The sequence below is a fragment of the Piliocolobus tephrosceles genome, chromosome 5 (genome assembly GCF_002776525.5).
Source record: "Piliocolobus tephrosceles isolate RC106 chromosome 5, ASM277652v3, whole genome shotgun sequence".
NCBI classification, from domain to species: domain Eukaryota; kingdom Metazoa; phylum Chordata; class Mammalia; order Primates; family Cercopithecidae; genus Piliocolobus; species Piliocolobus tephrosceles.
Genome location: NC_045438.1, coordinates 60,712,692 through 60,733,620, shown reverse-complemented (window position 1 = coordinate 60,733,620; position 20,929 = coordinate 60,712,692). Strand labels below are relative to the sequence as shown.

General features: G+C 42.4%; 1 protein-coding gene across 1 annotated transcript in view; it reads right to left on the bottom strand.

Annotated features, from left to right (window-relative positions):
• The window catches only part of FNDC1 (fibronectin type III domain containing 1), a 102,453-nt gene that overhangs the window by 2,484 nt on the left and 79,040 nt on the right, over nt 1–20,929 (bottom strand). Inside the window, exons 16-22 of the mRNA XM_023205847.2 lie at nt 20,475–20,618; nt 18,124–18,354; nt 13,017–13,125; nt 8,309–8,388; nt 4,590–4,619; nt 3,369–3,530; nt 1,725–1,847 (exon numbers count right to left, since the gene is read on the bottom strand). Of these exons, the coding sequence (XP_023061615.2) occupies nt 1,725–1,847; nt 3,369–3,530; nt 4,590–4,619; nt 8,309–8,388; nt 13,017–13,125; nt 18,124–18,354; nt 20,475–20,618 (879 nt within the window). The remainder of the gene's footprint in view (nt 1–1,724; nt 1,848–3,368; nt 3,531–4,589; nt 4,620–8,308; nt 8,389–13,016; nt 13,126–18,123; nt 18,355–20,474; nt 20,619–20,929) is intronic.

The window sequence follows — 20,929 nt, the reverse complement described above, 5'->3', positions numbered from 1 at the left end:
AGATAGATAGATAGATAGATAGATAGATAGATAGATAGATAGATAGAATAGATGGATGGATGGATAGATAGATAGATAGATAGATAGATAGATAGATAGATAGATAGATAGACAGACAGACAGACAGACAGACAGATGTGAATTGATAGATAATGGATAGATAGACAGACAGATGGACAGATGGATGGATAGACAAATGGGTGGATACATAGATAGACAGATAGATAGAATACACGGATGGATGGATGGATGGATGGATAGATAGATAGATAGATAGATAGATAGATAGATAGATAGATAGATAGATAGACAGACAGATAGATAGATAGATATGAATTGATAGATAACGGATGGATGGATAGATAGATAGATAGATAGGTAGATAGATAGATAGATAGATAGATAGATAGATGTGAATTGATAGATAACAGATGGATGGATAGATAGAGAGATAGATAGATAGATAGATAGATTAGATAGATAGATAGATAGATAGATAGATAGATAGATAGATAGATAGATAGATAGATAGACAGACAAATGGATGGATAGACAAATGGGTGGATAGATAGATAGATAGATAGATAGATAGATAGATAGATAGATAGATAGCTGACAAGACAGACAGACAGAGAGGGAGAGATGTAGATGGATGGATGGATAGATACATGAAGAGATGGATAGACAGATAGATGGATAGATAGATGCTGGATAGGGAGACAGACAAACAGATGAACAGATGGATGAGAGATGGATAGACAGGCAGTGATAAATATAAGGATAGACAGTATGGATAGATAGATGAATAGATGGATGGATAGATACATATATACATAAGTAGATGGGTAGATAGATTAATAATAGATAAATGGATGGATGGATGGATAGATGATAGACAGATAATAGATGGATGCATAGATGGATAGATGGATGGATGGATAGACAGATGGGTAGATAGATAGAGAGATGGATGGAGACATACATATGTAGATGGATAGATAGGTAGATATAGATAGATGATACAGAGAGAGATGGATAGATGGATGGATGGATGGATAGATAGATAGATAGATAGATAGATAGATAGATAGATAGATAGATAGACAGATCCTATTGATTGTTTCTTTGGATGAGAGAACCTTGACTAATATGCTTATTTTACTGTTTTCTGTATTTTACTGTATTTTAATTTTTTGAAAATGGGTAATTCATGTAGCTACCTAGAGTATTTTTTCCAATCTAAAAATTTAGCAAATCAGAACATCTCATGTCTTGAAAATGCCTGATCACTCAGAGCTGAGTGCATAATGAAAAGTCTAGACTGTATTCAGTTGTTCTGTTTACTCATTTGGAGGCCAAGAGAGTTAATAACATTAAATTGTTAACTTTTGAGATTAGTGTATTTGTCTTCACCTTATAATGCCACAGTCAAATAGCTTATACATTACCTCCTGAAACATATCACGGTGGGTCTGCATGTATGTTTATCTTTGCCTTCTCTGTACCTTTGTTCACGCCATTCCCCCCTCCTTGAGGCTCACCCCTCACCCATACATAATGCAAGTATTTTGTTGATTCTTTATTTTTATTTTTATGACCTTAAGTGCTCCCAACATCCATCTTCAAATGACAAGGCAAAGGCAGACCTACTGTGGATTTCCCCTCTCTATTAATCCTTCTCTCCCACCTCCCAGGGTAATATATCAGGCACTTGTTTGTATTACCTTGAATGGTAGGGAGGGCTTCTACATAGGACTGAGGCCCTGTTCTTCCATCAAGGTGTGAATCCACAAATTGGCAATGGTCTTCACCTCTTCCCCAGCTGTCTCCAATGCTGTAGAATGTATCTGCAGGAAGGAAATGATTGAGTCAAAGATTAGGTACAGAATGTCACAACTGGTTTAAGAGTTTGCACAAGCTTTGGAGACCGTTTGAATGAGCATATTAAACTGTGTGTGCTATACTTTTCGTGTCTGTAAATGGTGATAACAGCACCAATCTCATAAAGGTTGTAAGAATTCAGCAAGATCAAAGTATGCTAAATCCTTAATGAATGTCCAGTAAGTGAGAACTACAACATTAACACTATAGGCAGTTTCGAGTAGACCTTTCTATTCCTTAGTTCTAAAAACAAGGAATGATGAAAACTATGGTAGTTGGAGAATACATCATGAAATTATTATGAAAGGCAGGAAGGTCTATACAAATAGAAGAATCTATTTTCATGCGTAACTAGGAGGGGGCGAGCCTGTGGTATGAGACGCTGTCCATGGTCCTGAGCCTTACCTGCACAGTAGGACAAACTTGTTTCTCCCAACCCTGGGATATGACACATGGTTATGCAGCCTCTCCTAGGAATTCTGAAGCAGGGGAGGAAAAGGACAGTGATGGAAGAGAAAGAAAAGAGCAGAGAGAGACAGACAGACTGTGCTTGTTGGGAGAAGCATATACACAGAAATTACTAGGGTTGGGGTCGAAGGGGGGACTTTGTTTTGACAGTCTTTAAATGACAACTGCTGACAAGAAAAAAAAAAAAACACTCAAAATATATTTTTGACCAATGACAAAATGTAGACCAGCTGAGGTAAAGTTTTAACAACGTATACACTGAAAAATTTTAAGTTGTGCAAGTTTTAAAATAAAAAACAAGTTTGCTGTGTAGGTGGGTGAGTGAAAAGCCAGGTGAATAGAAATCGCATTTGGAAGTGTTAGTAGCTCAAGGCACTCGAGTTATTCTTTGTTTTAATCTCCTACCATGATAAAAACAATGTGATTTTTATTAGGACACAGAAGAGATATTATTGCCGATATGTGTTCCACCATTTACATATTTTCTCTGTAAAGTTGTGGCTGTGGCAGGGGCTGGAGAGGAAACTTTTCCTCAATTATTCCAGCTCGGGCTCGTACTCGTTGTCTTTGTATTAGTGGCAAGAAAAAATCCCCTAGATTTCTAACATAATTTTGGAATGTCATAACCAGTCACTATGTCATTCCTAAGACATAGTGAATTTTTCATTTGTTCATTTTTTATTTCTTTTTAGTAGAGATGGGTTTCACCATGTTGGCCAAGCTGGTCTTGAATTCCTGATCTCTAGTAATCCATCCAGCTCAGCCTCCCAAAGTGCTGGGATTACAGGTGTGAGCCACTGTGCCCAGCCAACATGTTAAATCTTTTAAAATATTTTGGGGTTGCCAGTGTAAAAACTAGTATCCTCAAAGTAGAATCTGTAAAATTGGTTTGCATTAGAGGCAGAGTGAGCCATAATCATAGTTCCAGCCCTGATAAACATTCCGATGCACCTGTGATGCCAAGTTAGAAGTTGATAAAATCAAAATGTTACATACCTTCCATATGCACAAAGACTTACCTTTCAGGTTGTCACTGAGGAAGATTTTATACCTCAGTGAATTACAAAGAACAACTCCCACGAACTTTCGATACCATGTCCGCTTCACATATTGCCGCCCATGGCAGTCCGTGTAGCCGGGATCATGTTTGAAAGCGAATGGGATCCAGATAGGCTCACCGCCTTGACAACACAAAACACACCTGCTAAGGGTAAGCACTCCACGGTGTGTCTTCTCTCACAAAGTGCCAGGAAACTGGACTTCCTTCCTGGGCCTTCCCTTCCTTGAGGGCTTTGTTTTCTGTTTGTTTGTTTGTTTTTGTTTTTTTTTGTTGTTGTTGTTTGTTTTTGATGGAGTCTTGCTCCATCCCCCACGTTGGAGTGCAGCGGCACAATCTCGGCTCACTGCAACCTCCGCCTCCCGGGTTCAAGGGATTATCCTGCCTCAGCCTCCTAAGTAGCTGGGATTACAGGTGCACGCCACCACGCCCTGCTAATTTTCGTATTTTTAGTTTCATCATATTGGTCAGGCTGGTCTCGAACTCCTGACCTCGTGATCCACCCACCTTGGCCTCCCAAAGTGCTGGGATTACAGGCGTGAGCCACCATGCCCGGCCTTGCAGGGCTTTTTTGAGCAAAATTTTCCCACCTTCCTTCTCTTTCTCTGTCTTTTTCAGTACTAAAGTACATTTGGGGCATTATTTTTACCTGAACGTATTTAAAGTATTCACATTTCAATAAGGGATTCTCAGAGTTAAGAAGTCTTTAAATGGCAAGGAAAATAAGCTGCAATGGCAGATTTGGTCTTTTGGGGCATGCCATCCTGTCCCCAGGTCCTTCTGCATGGACTCCACTTCTTGCCACTCAGAAGACCTGTTTTGCACTTAAGCAACAAAGCTTTCTCAATTTCCTTGAAAAACAAAGTAAAACTTGTTGTTTTACTTGTTGCACTTTGCTACCTTTTCATTGATTTAAAATACTCAAATGAGTCACGAAAATAAAGCATCTGTTTCCTAGGACTTTCATACATGTTAATTGCTATGGCTCTATTTTAAAATTCCCAGGTCATTCTCTCCCATAGAGTAAAGAAGATCAGGACGAAGAGTGAAAGGAAAGCATAGAAGTTGACAGAAAATTGTGAAAATGGTCCAGACTTTCTAATTGTGTGTAACCACAACAATCTCATATTCAATATTCAACCTGATTACCAGAATGTCCAGATTATCAAGAAGACAGACTTACCTGGAGGCCTCACAACAAGCAGAGGATTATCTGTAGAACGAAAAAGAAATAATGGACTTGGTGCCACATTTCACAATCATGCAGTTTTTTTTAAATGGTTAGTGTAACTGAAAGAGCTAATCAAATCAGAATAAAGAAAAAGATAAGATTTGATAAGATGCCAATGTTTTCCTTGGTTTTATTTTCTAAACATTTCCTTTGGAGAAATACTGTTTTCTAGTAAATAGCATGTTGCTATTTACCTAGAAGCTGTGGATCCCTGAAAGTAATAAGGTTTTGATATTATGTATTACAAAATAATTCAGTACTTATTTTAAAAAATTGTCTACCTTTAGAAAATAGTGTGGTGGTTTCTTAAAAAGGTGAGCATACACCTACTATACAATCCATCCATTCCACTCAGTCATTTATCTAAGAGAAATGGAAACATATGTCCATCCAAACACTTCCACATAAATGTTTATAGCAACTTTGTTTGTAATAGTCAAAAAGTAGAAACAACACAAGTGTTTCCCAACAGGTGATCTGACTAGGTAAACAAACTGTAGCACAGCCATACAAGGACATACTGCTCACTAGTAAAAGAGAGTGAACTACTGATACACACAATAGTTTGGATGAATCACAAAATGATGATGCTAGGTGAAAGAAGCCAGTCAAAGGAGTTCATACTGTATGAGTCTACTGATACCCAAATCTAGAAAGTGCAAACTAATCTATAGTGACAGGAAGCAGATGAATGGTTGCCTATAAACTGGAGAGAGAAGGGGCCTGGGAAAACTGCATTGCACAGTAGCAGGAGGAAACTGTCGGGGAGATGGATATGCTGTCTTGACAGTGGCAATGGCTTCACGGGTATAAGCACAACTCAAAATATACTAAGATGTACACTTCAAGTATGTTCAGGTTACTGTATGGCATTTATACCTCAACAAATGTAAAACCCGTCTCTACCTTAGCCCAAGTAACACCATTTAAGAAAAATATGATACTAGCTTTTTAAGGAATTCTGCTTCAGAAAAGTTTCATTTTTTTTGTTTTTTGCGTTTTTTTTTTTTAAGATGGAGTTTCGCTCTTGTTGCTCAGGATAGAGTGCAATGGCATGATCTCGGCTCACCACAACCTCTACCTCCTGAGTTCAAGCGACTCTCCTGCCTCAGCCTCCTGAGTAGCTGGAATTACAGGCATGCACCATCACGACTGGCTAATTTTTTTTTTTTTTTTTTTTTTTTTTAGATGGAGTCTCACTCTGTTGCCCAGGCTGGAGTGCAGTGGCGCAATCTTGGCTCACTGCAAGCTCCGTCTCCCGGCTTCACGCCATTCTCCTGCCTCAGCCTCCCGAGTAGCTGGGACTATAAGCACCTGCCACTATGCCTGGCTAATTTTTTGTATTTTTGTAGAGACGGGGTTTCACTGTGCTAACCAGGATGATCTCGATCTCCTGACCTCGTGATCCACCCCCCTCAACCTCTCAAAGTTTTGGGATTACAGGCATGAGCCACCGTACCTGGCCAAAAAGTTTATTTTTATAAAATGCCATGAACTAGGTAAATCTGGATGATTCTTTTTTTTTTTTTTTTTTTGAAAAATTATCATACAGTAAATTGCTCTTTTATGGTATATATCCTATGAATGTTCACGCCTGCATAGGTTCATGGAATCCTGCCAAAATCAGCATGCAAAAGGTTTACATCACCCCCAAATCCCCCTAGGCTGCACTTTGTACAGACCATTTGTTCTGATGCCCTCTGCTATCCACAAAATAGAGGGACACACCATAGCCATAAGTGTCCAATGCTTGCTTTGCTCCCCTCTCTGAGCTGAAGTTCAACAGTCTGCCAAAAACATCCCAAATACCCCAGGGCAGGTGGAGGGAAACAAACAAAATGACACCAGCACAGAAAACAGGACCTGACCTCATGGCACAGCCTGTGTCACACACTACGTTTACTTTCTGTATTAATTTTCAGATTGTTATGTTTGGCAAACTCCATAATTCACTGACTTTATCGTTTTCCTGTTGTTCCTGTTGCTCGCCTAACCATTTTCAGCAGAGTAGCACAAAATGAAGGAGAAACTTGAATAAACTGATGGAATAAAGGCAGATGACCAGAGCAAGTAACTGTCCAATTTTCATGTGTGTGCGGCTCCTCTGGGAGCTGCTTCCTAGAGAGATTCTTATTCAGATGGTAGGGTGGGGCCTTGAGTTTTCCTCACCCAGCCCTCGGAGGCCACAAAGAATGAATTAGGAGTTTTTCTTGGAGGAGAAAGTAGAAGACAGCTGTTTTATCAAAACTTTAGATTGCAGCTCCAGAAGTTACGTGTGTATCACTTTTACTCTCAGAAAGATTTCAGATCGGAGTTTCCTGATAGCTTTTTGGATTTGAAATTTTTAAAACATTTTTTTCATGTTGATTCTGATAGTTGCCAAGGTCCACCTTGTTTTTAGGAAATGCAGTCATAATCACAGATACATCCCTTATTTTAGCAAATTAACCACAGATAATCGTTTTCTCTTGCTCTTTCCTAATTACTAACAGAAACATATTTCTTAAATAAAGAGATGAAAACATGTTGAGGTCCTTTGCCTACATTTCTGGTATAAAGCATATTCTTAGAAAAGATTTTATGTTTTCATTTATTTTGACTCAGTAGATTTTTAAATCATGACACTTAAAAATATCTTCCAATGACCCATTTTCTGGGATCAGGCTGCATGTAGAAGGTCATCTAGCCAAATGGAAGCTGGGTGCAGGGCTGGCTCAGCTGGGTTGCTCTGAACTCAGCCTGGCTTCCTGCATGGAAAAGTCTCTAGGCCAAGAACTGTCACAGTAGCTGGCTCTGCATGTGCTACCTTAGACCACAGGCCATAGGAACTATGTTTTCAGAGGCAAGCTCTCACTCTGTCACCCAGGCTGGAGGGCCATGGCGTGACCACGGCTCACTACAGCTCAACCTCCTGGACTCAAACCATCCTCCCTCTTCAGCCTCCTGAGTAGCTGGGACTATAGGCATGCATCACCATGCCTGGCTAATTTTAAATTTTTTTTGTAGAGACAGGACCTCCCTGTGTTGCTCAAGCTGGTCTTGAACTCCTGGTCTCAAGAGATCCTCCCACTTTGGCTTTCCAAATTGTTGGGATCACAGGCATGAGCCACCACCCCTGACCAGGAACATTTTTTTGCAGGGACTGAGAGCTTTGCCCACCAGCACCCCAAAATGCAAGGGCATGCTCTGAATGATACTGCTTGTAAGACTGAATGATATTGTAATTAACCTCTCAATATTAATTAAAGATATCTCTGCCTTCTATTAAGGGGGCATCCAATGTCTTGGCTCATTGGAGAGGCAACTGCCTGTCAGCCACATGACATGTGTGTTCTTCAGGTGCTTGCAATAATTTTTTTTAAACTCTGCAACTAAATTTTGTACAGATAGAGTCAACTTTATCTTTCCCATGTAGTTGAAATCTAGATTTTTTTCCTTTCATTGGAATTTGACCTTTCTGTTCCTCAGAGAGCCCGTGAAAACTACTTTTAATTTTATTATCCAAGTTTTAACCTAGCACAAAGCAAATAATGTTTACTTTAGAAACAGATATCCAACATGAGCTCATTAAATAGAAAAGTAAGTATTTATTCTATTGTAGCCATCATTCTAGATTATTTATTTCATTTTTTAGAAAAGTAAAACAAATCAGAATGTGAAGTCATTCATACCTGATTCAGTGACAAATGAGACTGAAGGGCTGACAGGTCCATAGCCGTGAGGATTTTGTGCTTGCACTTTAAAATAATACCTGAAGTTGGAAGAAAATATATTTTGAAAGAAACGTGTATTTGACTTCTATGTAATAAAACAGATTCCCAAACTGCTGAACACCTAAAATGTGACAGGCTTTGAGTTCTAATTTTTACAAATGCACACAGCACTAGTGATTCTTCATGTTTTTTCTGAACTTTCTCAGTTTTGAATAAATTCTCTAATACAATTAACATAGCAGAGATACACGGCTAATGGCAATAGAAGGGACATATTAGAACACAGGTTGCTTGGTGAGCATGTGTTCCTTCATGCTAATGGCAATAGAATAGGGACATATTACAACACAGATTGCTTGGTGACCACGCGTTCCTTCGCATCAGGACTGTCCCTGCTCTGCGCAGGCTCTCCTGGGCTCATCCCTGGTGAGACGCTCCTCTAGCCCTGCTCTCACTCAGGTTTAAGACTCTAGTCTCCGCTTCAGTTCCACAGCCTGGTAGAGAGAGGGTGGTGGAGCAAAACACTACAAAGCGGAATTCAAATTATAACCTAATTATATCCCTGGAGTCCATGTAGAAGAGCAGGACGTTTGCTCCAGCAACCACACAACGTAAGGTTGACAGGGAGAGGATGAACCGGGCTGGAGGCTGCCTCTTCAGTGAAGCTAACACGGCAATGGTGTCTTGGGTGCATTGAGAAATGCTGTGGTTGGCTCTGGAGCTGGGAAGGGACCACCTTAAAAGTCACTGAGTTATGAGCTTCTGCACCTCAAGGAAAGAGAAGCGAGTCCAAGAAGGGAAAGGGGGAGAGATCCAGAGAGACTTTTCTGTAGGGCTAAACTTTGTCTTCGAAGAGCGAATGTGCTGGAAAGCACGCTGCCTGAGTCAACTAGCTCATCTGGAGGGAGACTGAGTCTCGAAGCATCTTATTGGCATTCTTGCAAGCAAAAGAAAAAGAATGGTGTTTAGAGAAGTAATAAAGACCAACACCACACTTGTGTCCCACTATATCTTAATCTTTGCGCTTTCCTCACCTCTTGATTCTAGATATTTTACATGCTCTTTTAGTGCTTAGCTACTTACAGATGAAGAGAGAGGTAAAGAATCCCTGGTGGCTCTGTCATTTTAGAGAGCTCATAAGGGATCTCTTCTCTGGCTTTTGGCCAGTAAGAATGTCACACTTAAATGTTGTAAAATTATTTATTTGATTAAGTCAGGCACACAGATTCTATGTACTAATTAAAATGCACTACATTTTTAAAAAGTGAACAATTCATATTCAGAGAGCAAAGGGTTATTAGGCCTATTGCACCAACAGTGCTGGCCTCAAGCCTTCTGAGCTGCTGGATCACCAAGGCCGAGACAGGCCTCAGAAAAGAGATATTTTACTTCGGGTTTGATTAAACAGAAAACAAAGAAAAGCCATTGGGTAAAATTAGTCTTCCTAAGCCATTTGCATCTTATTTAGGAGTATTCTTTTTTATTGCAATTTAAATAAAAAGATATGCACAATTAAGAACATATGAGTTTCCAAATCTCAATTCACTCAGCAGCTCGTGTTTTCCCAGTTACGCATACTTTTATGCAGTGGTTGTGGAGTTATTTAAGGCAAAACTCTGCAGGCAGTTTGAGCAGTGGGTTTGGCATACATTTGTGGTCCTGGGCAAACTTTACAGACACTTTTTTCACTTAAAAAAGGAAATTAAAACATAAGGAAGGATGCATACTCAGGGGCTCCATGGGACACTTCTGCTGAGTAGTCAACTTTATGGAGGGAAGTGCCTCTATGGAGGTGGCAGAAGGGTGACTGATGGGCTGAGAAGCACTATTCAGATGGATCTGTTTGTATCAATTTTGTTTTGACACTGAAGCCTAAATATTCTCAAAATCCACTTTCCCTGTTGACACAATGATTCTAGGCCTCCAGAAACTCACAAGTGACCATTCCAAAGATATATTCCCATTAGAACCTCACCTAAGGTGTCAAAGTAAATTTAAATATGCTGAGCTGAAAAACAACATGAAATTATGCAAAAAGTAACATTCCATTTTTAAAACTCACATGAAACTTTGTCGATGGGCTAAAGTATACATTTCATACTCTGAATAGTCTCTGCCTCAGCCAAGTAACAAAAGCAATCCATGCCTCACCCTCTTAAGCTTCTGGCACCTTCTTTCGAATAGCCTCAATTGTGACAAGTCTGTGTGTTTTAAGTATGGATTTAAAATACGCAGACTCCAAAGAGTTCTTTGGGACTCTGTCTGGTGTCTAAGGTAGACAATGCTCACTTAAAGTCAAAAGCAAGATCCAATTGTAAATAACCAAAGCTCACTTTTATTCCCTGGCCCCTCTTTGGGGTAGACTGACTTCTAGTCTCCCCTGGATTGACTCAGAAGCTGGTTTCTCAAGCGAGCCCCCATGAGGACTGAGACGACCAAAGTGAGTTCCCTGGAGATGATCTGCATTCCAGTGACACAGGGGAAAAAGAGTGTCCTTACATCACACTTGCACTTTCCTAGCTCTAAAATTTAGCAGCTGCTCAGAAGGGTTTTGAGGAAATGCAGGAGGAGCTGTGAGTGTCTCTACCAGAAGAGCACATAAGCAGGTGGGCACCTCAGGAGAGGCAGATTAGCAGCTGCAGCTCCTCCTCTGCCTCAAGGTGCTGAGTGTGTGTGAGGCCAACCCAAGGGCCCCTGGCACTGTCTGTCCCGCCTCTCCTCAACCTTCCTCCAAATTGGCCTCCTTTGTTTCCCAGGGCACACCCTTCTTTAAGGCATCCTCTCTGCTGGGAGCACAGCCTACTCTGCAGGATGACTGATTCTTATGGTTCAGATTTTACTTTCCCAGAGAACCTTGTCTGACTCCCCTCTCTATCCCCAAGCTCACAAAGAAAAAATATCCCCCCATTATATACTCTCAAAGCATGGTGTACTTCTCCTTCACAACACCCACTCAGGGAGGTTTATATTTATGTTGGTTTTTTAAAAATCTGCCTCTTCTACCAGACTGTAAGCTCCTTGAGGGCAGGGCCATGTGTATTTTCCCCAGTCCAGCCCAGATGTTCCACCTCGCACTCAGGAAGTGTGTAGTAAGGACTGATTGAATAAGCCGTGCACACTCTCTAATACCTGTTGAAAGAATGAGTAAACCATCGCCCTACATAACCCTCCTGACATGACTCAAAATTCAACATCAGTCTGGCAGCAGAAGTTGTGGAAAGAACGCTAGACTCGGCGAGTCAGGAGGCTGTGATTCAGATCCTATTGTAATTAGCTCTGTGGCAAGGCCTCTGGAAGGCCTCTTTCTGCTTTTTGATACTGAGGCTGTGCTGCAAAAGCACTGTCACTCTGCACACACACACAAAAAAAAGGACATTGACTCCATTTTCTCTAATTTTCTTGATTTTGTTTTATCTAATTGATTAAAAAATTAATTTGCCATTACTACTAGGGAAAAGCAAAAAAAAAAAAAAAAAAAGAAAAAACTGCTTTCTCAGCTTCCTGGTTTACTACTTGCTTTTTATTTACCAAATCCCAAAATTCATAATAATTTATGAAAGCTCAGCTTAAGTGGGCCCAAATGGCACGTTAAAATGTCTTGAGGAAAACTCACAGCTCGTTCAGTAGCCTTTCGGTGCCCACGGCTGGTGTCCAGATTCTACCCCCTTTACCACATGCCTGTTTAATGAGGGCCATTTTGTTCCAACCTCCTCCATGTTCCTCAGCCTGTGTAGAAAATGAGAGGCCTCGGGTGTGCCATCACCTCACTTAGAGCTCTTTGCTAAGCAAATATGGTGGCTCCCCACAACAGAGGTCTGCTGGACCCATTTGTACCAGCTTGTGAGAGCCAGTCATTAAGTATTCAGGAACTCCACAAGCCCACGGTAGCTTAAAATTGGCCACAGGTGGGAGTATTTATACCACAGAAGTTGGCTAATGGTATCAACCAGGGAACTCTTTTTCCAGAGAGCCAGTTTACCAGCACACCACTCTTGACCATCAAGTGCTTGGTGCTTTCCCACGCTCACCTGCCCAGGAGCTTTCTGAAGGTCATTACCACCAAAACCAGAAGGCATAAAAGGGGAATGAACAGTCACTCTCTTTGTGCCCCTGGGAACTAGTTTTGCCTATTTCACGCCAAGGGCCATAAACTCTGGCTTCCAAAATGACTCCCTGGCCAGCCATGCCTAGTTTATGAAGGCATGCTTATAACCTCTACCAATGTGTAAAATGCATCTTTCTTGAATGATGTGAACTTCTACATCATAGAGTTTGGGAACCAGTTCATTAAAGTGTTCCGTGATTGCGGCTCAATTTTCGCAGACGAAGGTTACGAGGCCTAGTGCCACAATATTGGGGATGAAAAATGGACCAATTCTTTCAACACAGAGAACAACTTTTCTTTCCCTAATGGCAGGTAGTGTTTAGGTAAACAGAGAGGAAAATATAAGCACAATAGCCTAACAATGACAATACATACAGTCATTTCTTCTAAGAAACTTATACGCATATGGTAAGCATGCATTGACATTCTACTAGAACTAAACAGAGTATTCAAAGAAATCACAAAAACATTTTGATTCCTCCCTTCATTTCCAACCAAAGCATATCAGCAACTATGCACACAGCTCTAATCTTTTGTTTCTAAATGACTGACACATCATACCTCGTGTTGGGCTTTAGGTTTTCAATGGGCAAGTGAGTTACTGATGAAGCTTGAGTGGACCACTTGTTCCTGATGAAGTCTTCATAGGATGCACTGTAAACCAAGTAACCTGAAAATGGAAACAGGAAAGAACCTAATGGGCACCAAGGAACCAAGTCACACACAAGATGTAACCCACTGAGGACAGGAGTGAGGCAAAGCTGCAGATGCAGCTCCATGTGGGAACTGCAGGAAGGAGGGCACGCAGCACTGTAGGACAGGATGGGATGTAACTCTGGTACCTTCTGCTGAATCCAGATGGGGATGACAAAACTAAGACACTTCCTGATGACCTGCTGGCCCCCTACTTCTCTTGCTCATTCCCCAGCTTTCCCCATCGTCTCAGAACTAATCACATCTCATCTTGACCACACACAGAAAAAAGAATCAGAAGAAAAAACCAGTACCCGCCACACACGTATTTAAGAACTTCCTATTGCCCTGCACAGGAAACGAAGAATGTTGCTGGTGGATGCTGTGCATGTGTGTGGGGCTGAGAGACCCCAGATGCCCAGGGGTCCCATGCCCATTTGGTGAAGGCTGTCCTGCTATTTCTCACTGCTGAGTATCTGTGCTGCCCTTGCCCTCACGGTCTAATCACAGCAGTGAGGCAGCTCTTCTTTCTATTGTCCAACCTGCTCTGTCTTACTTGCTAATAACAGAGCTCAGCCGGTGTGCCCTTGACCCTGACACCTGCCCAGGCTTTACAGCTCTCCCAGGAGGCAAAATGAAGTTCTTCCCACAGCTCAGCACATCCCATATCCTAGGTCTCTTATGTGTACACAGAAGGAGAAAACATTTGTCAAGCACTTCCTTTGTGCCAAACATTATGCTAACTAGGTACTCTCGATTGAATTTGATTTGATTAATCCTCATGATCCTAGTATGTAGGTATTGCCTTCCTCATTCTGGGAAACTGAGTCTTAGCAATAGGTTAAATATCTTGTCTAAGTTCACATGTATTGATTCATTCAACAAATATTTATTGTGCAACTACTAGTTGCCAGACATTATACTAAGTGCTGGAGATAAAGTGGTGACCAGGAGCTCATGAAGCAGCAGGGTGCATTGGGAAATAGAATTATACAGCCGGGTTGAGCGCTCTGCAGGACCAGTCCACAGTGCTGTGAGAGGGTGTGTAGCGGAAGCTGGCCCACCATGGAGGACACAAAGAGCTTCCCTGGGGTCACAATAAAGGAGCTGGCATCTGAAGGATAAGAAGCAGATAAGCTGTGTGGTAGGAGGTGGGATGGATTCCAGGTAGTAGGTATCCTGAGCAAGACACTGAAGATGGAGGACCCAGGAGAAGGCAGTGTGGCTGGAAACCGTAAGTGGCGGGAAGAGGGGGCACGAGCTGAGGCTGAAGCAGCACAGGTGGGAAAACTAGGCAGCACCCTTGGACCAAGCTAGGCTTTTGCTTTTCATTCCAAAAGAACGGGAAAGACAGTTAAGACATTAAACCAGACAATTAGGTTTGCATATTCAACACATCTCTCCTGTGGAGAAGGCAGAATGGATTGGGTGTGGGAGTGCAGATGTGGATGGGACAGTCTAGTTAGACAGCTCTTACAGTAGCCAGGTGAGAGGTGGCAATAGCTTAGAGCACACCACCTAATGGAGAGAAATAGATGGGTTCAAGAGGAATCCAGAAGGCAACACTGACCAGATTTAACGATGAGTTGAATATAGAAGTGAGATAGAAGGATACTTGAAGATGCTTCAGGCTTGAGCAAATGTGTGGAAAGTGGGACAGTTCTCTGAGATGGGAAACACAGATGAGGGCCAGATTTGGGAATGGGAAGGATTGTCAGTCTGATTTTTTTTTTTTTTTTTTTGAGACAGAGTCTCACTCTGTCACCCAGGCTGGAGTGCAGTGGCGCAATCTCGGCTTACTGCAAGCTCCGCCTCCCGGGTTCACGCCATTCTCCTGCCTCAACCTCCCGAGTAGCTAAGACTACAGGCGCCCACCACCGCGCCTGGCTAATTTTATTGTATTTTTAGTAGAGATGGGGTTTCACCGTGTTAGCCAGGATGAGTCTGATTTTTTATACACCAAGTCTGAGATGCTCTGGAGACATCCCAGTAATGACATCAAGTGATTTTACCATTTGCATCTGATTTTACTATCTGGGGCTCAGAGGAGAGGATGGCCTGGCCTTGAGATATAAATCAATGACTCATTTCTGAGATGAATTAAAACCATGTGCATGGATGAGACTCTGAGAGGAGAGAAGACAGAGCAAGAAGACAAGAGGCCCCAGGACCAAGCCGTGAGAAATTCCACCACTGAATGTTGTACAAGCCTGGGAGGAGATAAGAGGTTGAGAGAAATCACACAAGTTAAGAAGGAAAAGATCAATAACATCAAATGTACCTAAGAGGTGCATGTGATTTTATTTAGCACCCTACGATCTGATTAGTGTCACATCACATGACACTGATTAGTGTCACACAACTAACAAATGGGCAATCTGGGCCTGGAAGCCAGGTGAACTGGACCCTGGAACCCTCCCCACACTGTTCCCTGGAGGAGAGTCGTTGAACCTGGGAAGAGTTGCTGCCCTCCCCACGGCATTTCCCCTCTGGCACAGTGTAGTCAAGCCCTGCATGCTTCAGCTGGTGCTGCACACAATGGCCCACCCCAGAGGGGACGGAGGTCACATGTGTGCCACGGAAACCCGGCTTCCAATGGAGTTGGCAAAGCTCAGACTCTTGGACCTCTCTGGCTTCCATCAGAACCCCGCGCTTCCCATGTAAGGGGCTGGTTTCTTGGCTGATCCTGTGTCTGGGTTTTGAGGGCTTTGGGGTTTTGATAAGGCGCTTGCTGAGCACAGCATAATTCCTGATTTCTCTGTTGTTCTCATCAAAACCAGTCCTGAAAGTGACTGATGAGCTGGTCCTGAAAAACTAAGAGGTCATCACATTGGTGATTTCCCACAGAATCACTCCTAATAAAGTAATAACTTCATTCTTCAGGAGTGATTTGGGAAAGCAACAGGTTGCAGGCAGGAATTCTAGGAGTTTCACACTGTTTGGGCACCACCTCATTACACATTGACTTGACTGCTTGTGAAAGAAAGAATGGCAGGTGAAAACGAGCAGAGCACACAACATCCATGTAACCAGCAGGATTCAGATGCCCTGCAGGGGGCCCGATAATGTGATGCTTCGTTTAAGTTTAGGATGTATCCACTTGGCTTAGTTGTTCTGCAGGTGAAAGAGCCGGTGTTTGGTTCACTAATGGATGACAAGCTGCCGCTATTCTCTCTCTGAGCGTTGTGGAGTCTGGTGTTTTCCCCCACACCACAGGGCGTCATATGCTGCAGTGTTCTACAGTAATCAGCTTGACAGGAGTTGGCACAGCTCTGTGTTGGGAGTGCCCTATAAATACCTCATCCATATTATTTATGCTAGTGTCGTGAGTACTCATGATTAGGGTTCTGAGGTTTCGTTTCAGATGAGGTGCAGGGTGGGGCATGTGAGGACACTAAGGCTTTAGGGAGCTTTGAATGGCTTGGAACGCCCTTAAAGGGCATGGGTGTTTCAGAAGCCCGACCTCTACAGGACAATACAGAAATTACATCTGAATTAAATCTCAGGGACATTTGTTGGAGAGTTCCCTGAAAGCTCCTTCTTCACTGCAAGAACCCTTGAGGCACGTTTAATGGGGCCAATGCACTCTCATTCTGCAGCCAGTGTTTCTTAGAAGCCCCTTGAATCAGGGTGCAGTGATATATTTATGTTAAGTAATATCTGTTATGCAAGATGTCAAAAGCTAAACAGCTTAAAGTAAGGTTTTAAATTATTTTTTCTGTATGCTTTCTTGCTTGTTTTTAAAAATTACCATTCACAGAAGTGTGTTCAATTAATACAAAGATTTTCTGGCTGTTTGATTACAAGCTTTCCTCCTTCCACTGATTGATTTACGTTCTATTTGGAACACCACGGACTTCATAGCGGTCCATGTAGCACCTACCCAGTACTGTACTTTTAGTTCCGCTCAAGACTTGAACTCCTTAATCCCACACCCTCCCTGCACCCCAGGCCTTTCAGTCTCACCTGGCAGAACACCCAGAAGCCTTCTTTTCTATGTCCCTTATTCTAGCATTTGCACTGCTGTACAAATTCCACAAGAGAAGATGCTCTTTGGATATTCTTGGACAGATTTTTTCATTGTAAGATATAATAGTGGGAACACCAAGACAAGCACTAGAAATTTTGAATTATACAAACTGCACTAGCACAATAATGGCAGAGAATGTTGAACTCTGACCTCTAATGCGACTGCTACCTCCCAGTCAGAGACACACACAGCCACAGCCATACTTCTTCCTCTTGCACAGCTCAGAGGCCCAGAAAAAAAAAATTTGCAACTATTCACAGAAAATATCAATTCTCTTTCTGTAAGAACTTAAATTTCAAGATGTATCTTCAAATATGTCCTTGGCAGAGTGAACTTAAACATCTCACAGGCCAAGGAGGCTCAAGATCCTTGGGCATTTTTTCGTCACCTCCAATTCCCACATAAGGAACCGAGAAGCACCCAGATTTGTCTGGAAGCACCCAGCAGATGTGAAAGGAGAGAAAGAGGCAGAGGCACAAGCCCAGGGCTGACTCCAACAAGGGACAGCTGTGTGGCCCAGTGGGAGCTCATGGTCACGTTCACTGCAGGATCTGATCTGGTAAAGAGCTAGCTGAACTCCCTGGCCATTTGCAAGATTACAGGATGTTAGAGATGTAGTGATGTTTTGCATATGGGGAAACCAAGGCCCAGAAAGATGAAGTACTGAGCTCAAGATCATGCAAATCAATCTGGGATGAGGATTTAGGACTTCTGACTTCCATCCAGTACTCCTTACTCTACCCCATGAGGCTTCCATTGTTGCCTATATTTCATCCAGTTGAAGGAAGACAGTAGATGTCTTCCTTCTAGATGGGTAGCCATCATCCCATTCATCCATCCAGCCTACTCATCCATGCATGCACCCATCCACTCATCCATCATTCTTTATTGTCCACATTTCCCACCTACAGATCATGGGAACTCTGATATCTGCCTAGGACACACCTGTGACCACATCTCCCGGAGCGGCTTTGTCCCAATCCACAATGACAAATGAGTGGCAGCCTTCCACGGCCACCACGGTGATGTTGCGGGGAGAATGCTGGGGAGGCAGGTCACTCTTCCTCAGGTCATTAGGGATGATTTCATCCAGGCTGTCCACTTGGAAGTGATCCAGTGCATCAGTCAGAGAGCACGGGGCTGATGGGTCTTTATTTAGGTATGTCACGTAAGGAGCTGGAAAAGAACAGAGATGTCCAATTGGATTGCTGGAGGCTTTTTCTGGAGGCAGAAACACAGCATCTGCTCCACAGAATCAGACCCACCATTCAGTCTCTCCCTGCTGGACAGAGGCCCCATCAGCCTTGATGCCAAGCTCAGAAACACACCCCCAGCTCTCCTTAATGGACCCATGTGTTTATGTCTTTCAATCCGGTCATTCCAAAAGATCCTATTGCCCCATCGACATCAACGACTATGCCTTCAAAGTGGTTTTGAGAGATCATGAAACTATAATTCAATGTAATGTAAGCCTGCAGCTCTCTGCCATTCCTGTGCCCCAACATTTGGAAAAGGGTGAGTCAGGCCCACCCAACACTTTACTAGTACTCTCTCAACACAGTTCATTTCCTTGACTATCTTGGGACCAGGAAAAAATATATACTGATCAAGACAGGCAGCCTTTAGCCTCAGCCCTGGGTGGCCTTCCCTAGAGCTTCATAAACCCCCACAACAATCTGAAGCATCTGTGCATAAGGCCAGGCCTGAACTGCTGTCTACAACATTACTGCTCAGTATAACAACAGCTACTCACATTTACAGATGGCTGAAGATTTTTCTACATACATTATTTCAGAGGATACACGGTCCTGGGAGTAAGGCAGGATTTGAACCAATGGCCTCATGTTGCTATCTCTCCTACCAACACTGAGAGTGCTCACTATGTAAGGGTCAGACAGGAGGCTGTCACCCCCAGCCCTTAACTCTTTCTATTATATCCCACTAAATTAGAAATGCCAAGGACTTGGGATTGGGGTTTTATACGTGCAAAACTCTCAAGTGATCTCAAGTAACAATGTCTGGCAATTTCTGAAGATTCCACTGTAACTTTTGGGGCTATGTTGTCATTCTTAGTGGCTATTTGGAGTGAATGCAGTTTTTAGCTTCTCTATTTGACTTTTGGGCAAATAATGAAATTAAGGCAGAAGTCAAGAAGTTCTTTGTAACTAATGAAAGCAAAGATACAGAGTCCCTGGGACACAGCTAAGACAGCGTTTTCTAAAAATTAGTCTGAAGTTAGGCCTTTAGAACTTGTCCATGGGTCTTATCAGGAATTTTGGAGAGTGGGCTCCTATGCTTTAGAGAGTTGTAGACTTATGAAAAGAGCCAGACAATAATAAGCCTTTAGCATTCAGAGGAGTTCTGTGGAACAGCTAATAATAGCACAGAAAGCATTTCAATTCCCGTCATGGAACTGCCGGGAAAGAAGTCAGTGCACATGGTAAACGCAGCCTGGCAGCTGCATACCAGAGACCCGTGTTAGTGTCTGCCTCAGGAACACCACCTCAAATGAATATTCTTGTTCTTCAAGTATGTGTGGTTTAGACACTCAGTCACTACATCTTGGCTAGCAAGAGTTGTTCTCTGCTCATGGCAGAACAGTTGTTTTGGAAACAGAAAAGTGTGATCTAAGTTTAAGCTGTTGCTTGTCTCCACTTAGTAACATATTAATCCAGCTGTCTCATTAATGAGGTTCATTAAGGGCATGGGAAAGAAGACTTGCAAGACTTAACGCAGTTTAGTTTCACAGAATTTCCTACTGAAACTGTTTTAGTTACTGAGAAAGAAGAGGAAAATGAATTTCTAGATCCCAAATCCTTGAAGCTAATGAAAGTGATAGGAAATAACGAAAGAAAAAAGCTTCCTCTCTATGATACTATAAGCACTAGTGGCTCAATTCAGTAAGCAGCTAACCTTTTAGGAAGAATTTAACAAACAGTACACACACAAGGCCCAGTGGTAAGTCTTGTCGTGGATAAACTGGCTACAGCAAAAACATTCATGTTCCCTGGTCCAGATGGTTTTTAAGTATTTCTTACTCTTACTCTATGCAAGGCAGCCTGTTTCAGCTCTCCTCTGTTGGACTCCAAATCCTCCCCTCTTCTGATTTTGGCAGAAAGTAAAACAATACATATCTACACACGACTGACTCACTCAGTTATCCCCAGTGGAAGCTTCACTCTGGGAAAACTTCTCAAAATGCACTGCCTTGGCCAGGCCAAGAGATTAGTAATGCTCTTCTTCAAAGACCAAAAGTGAAAAACCCATATTTCTCTGATTAATGACATTATATTTACCAACAAATCGTTTCCTTCCAGCCAGATCAAATTCTTCTTCAGGAAAGGAACTGATGGCTCCTTCTTCTGCGATGACCCCCGGTGTGGTAGCAGTGGTGGAAGGTTGGGTGGTGGTCGGTGGCCTTGAGGTCTCGAATTCATAATCTGAAATGATATGAAGGCTCTGTAATTGGGCACTGCCAGAAAAGGAGCACTTTCTATAGTCAAATGATACCTTCCTAACATTCAACTATAGGCTAAAACCCAGACAGATACACACACATGCACACGCAGACACACACCCTAAAGTAAATGCTATGCCCAAACGTAATTTGTCTCTACTAAAATACCATTTCTTCCCATTTCTGTCCCTGCAGAAAAGAAGCTGCAGACAGAAGAGAGAAAGAGCAAAAAGAAACACATATGGCCAGAAAAAATGGGGTTTTAGACTCACAACATTGTAGCTCATGGCACTG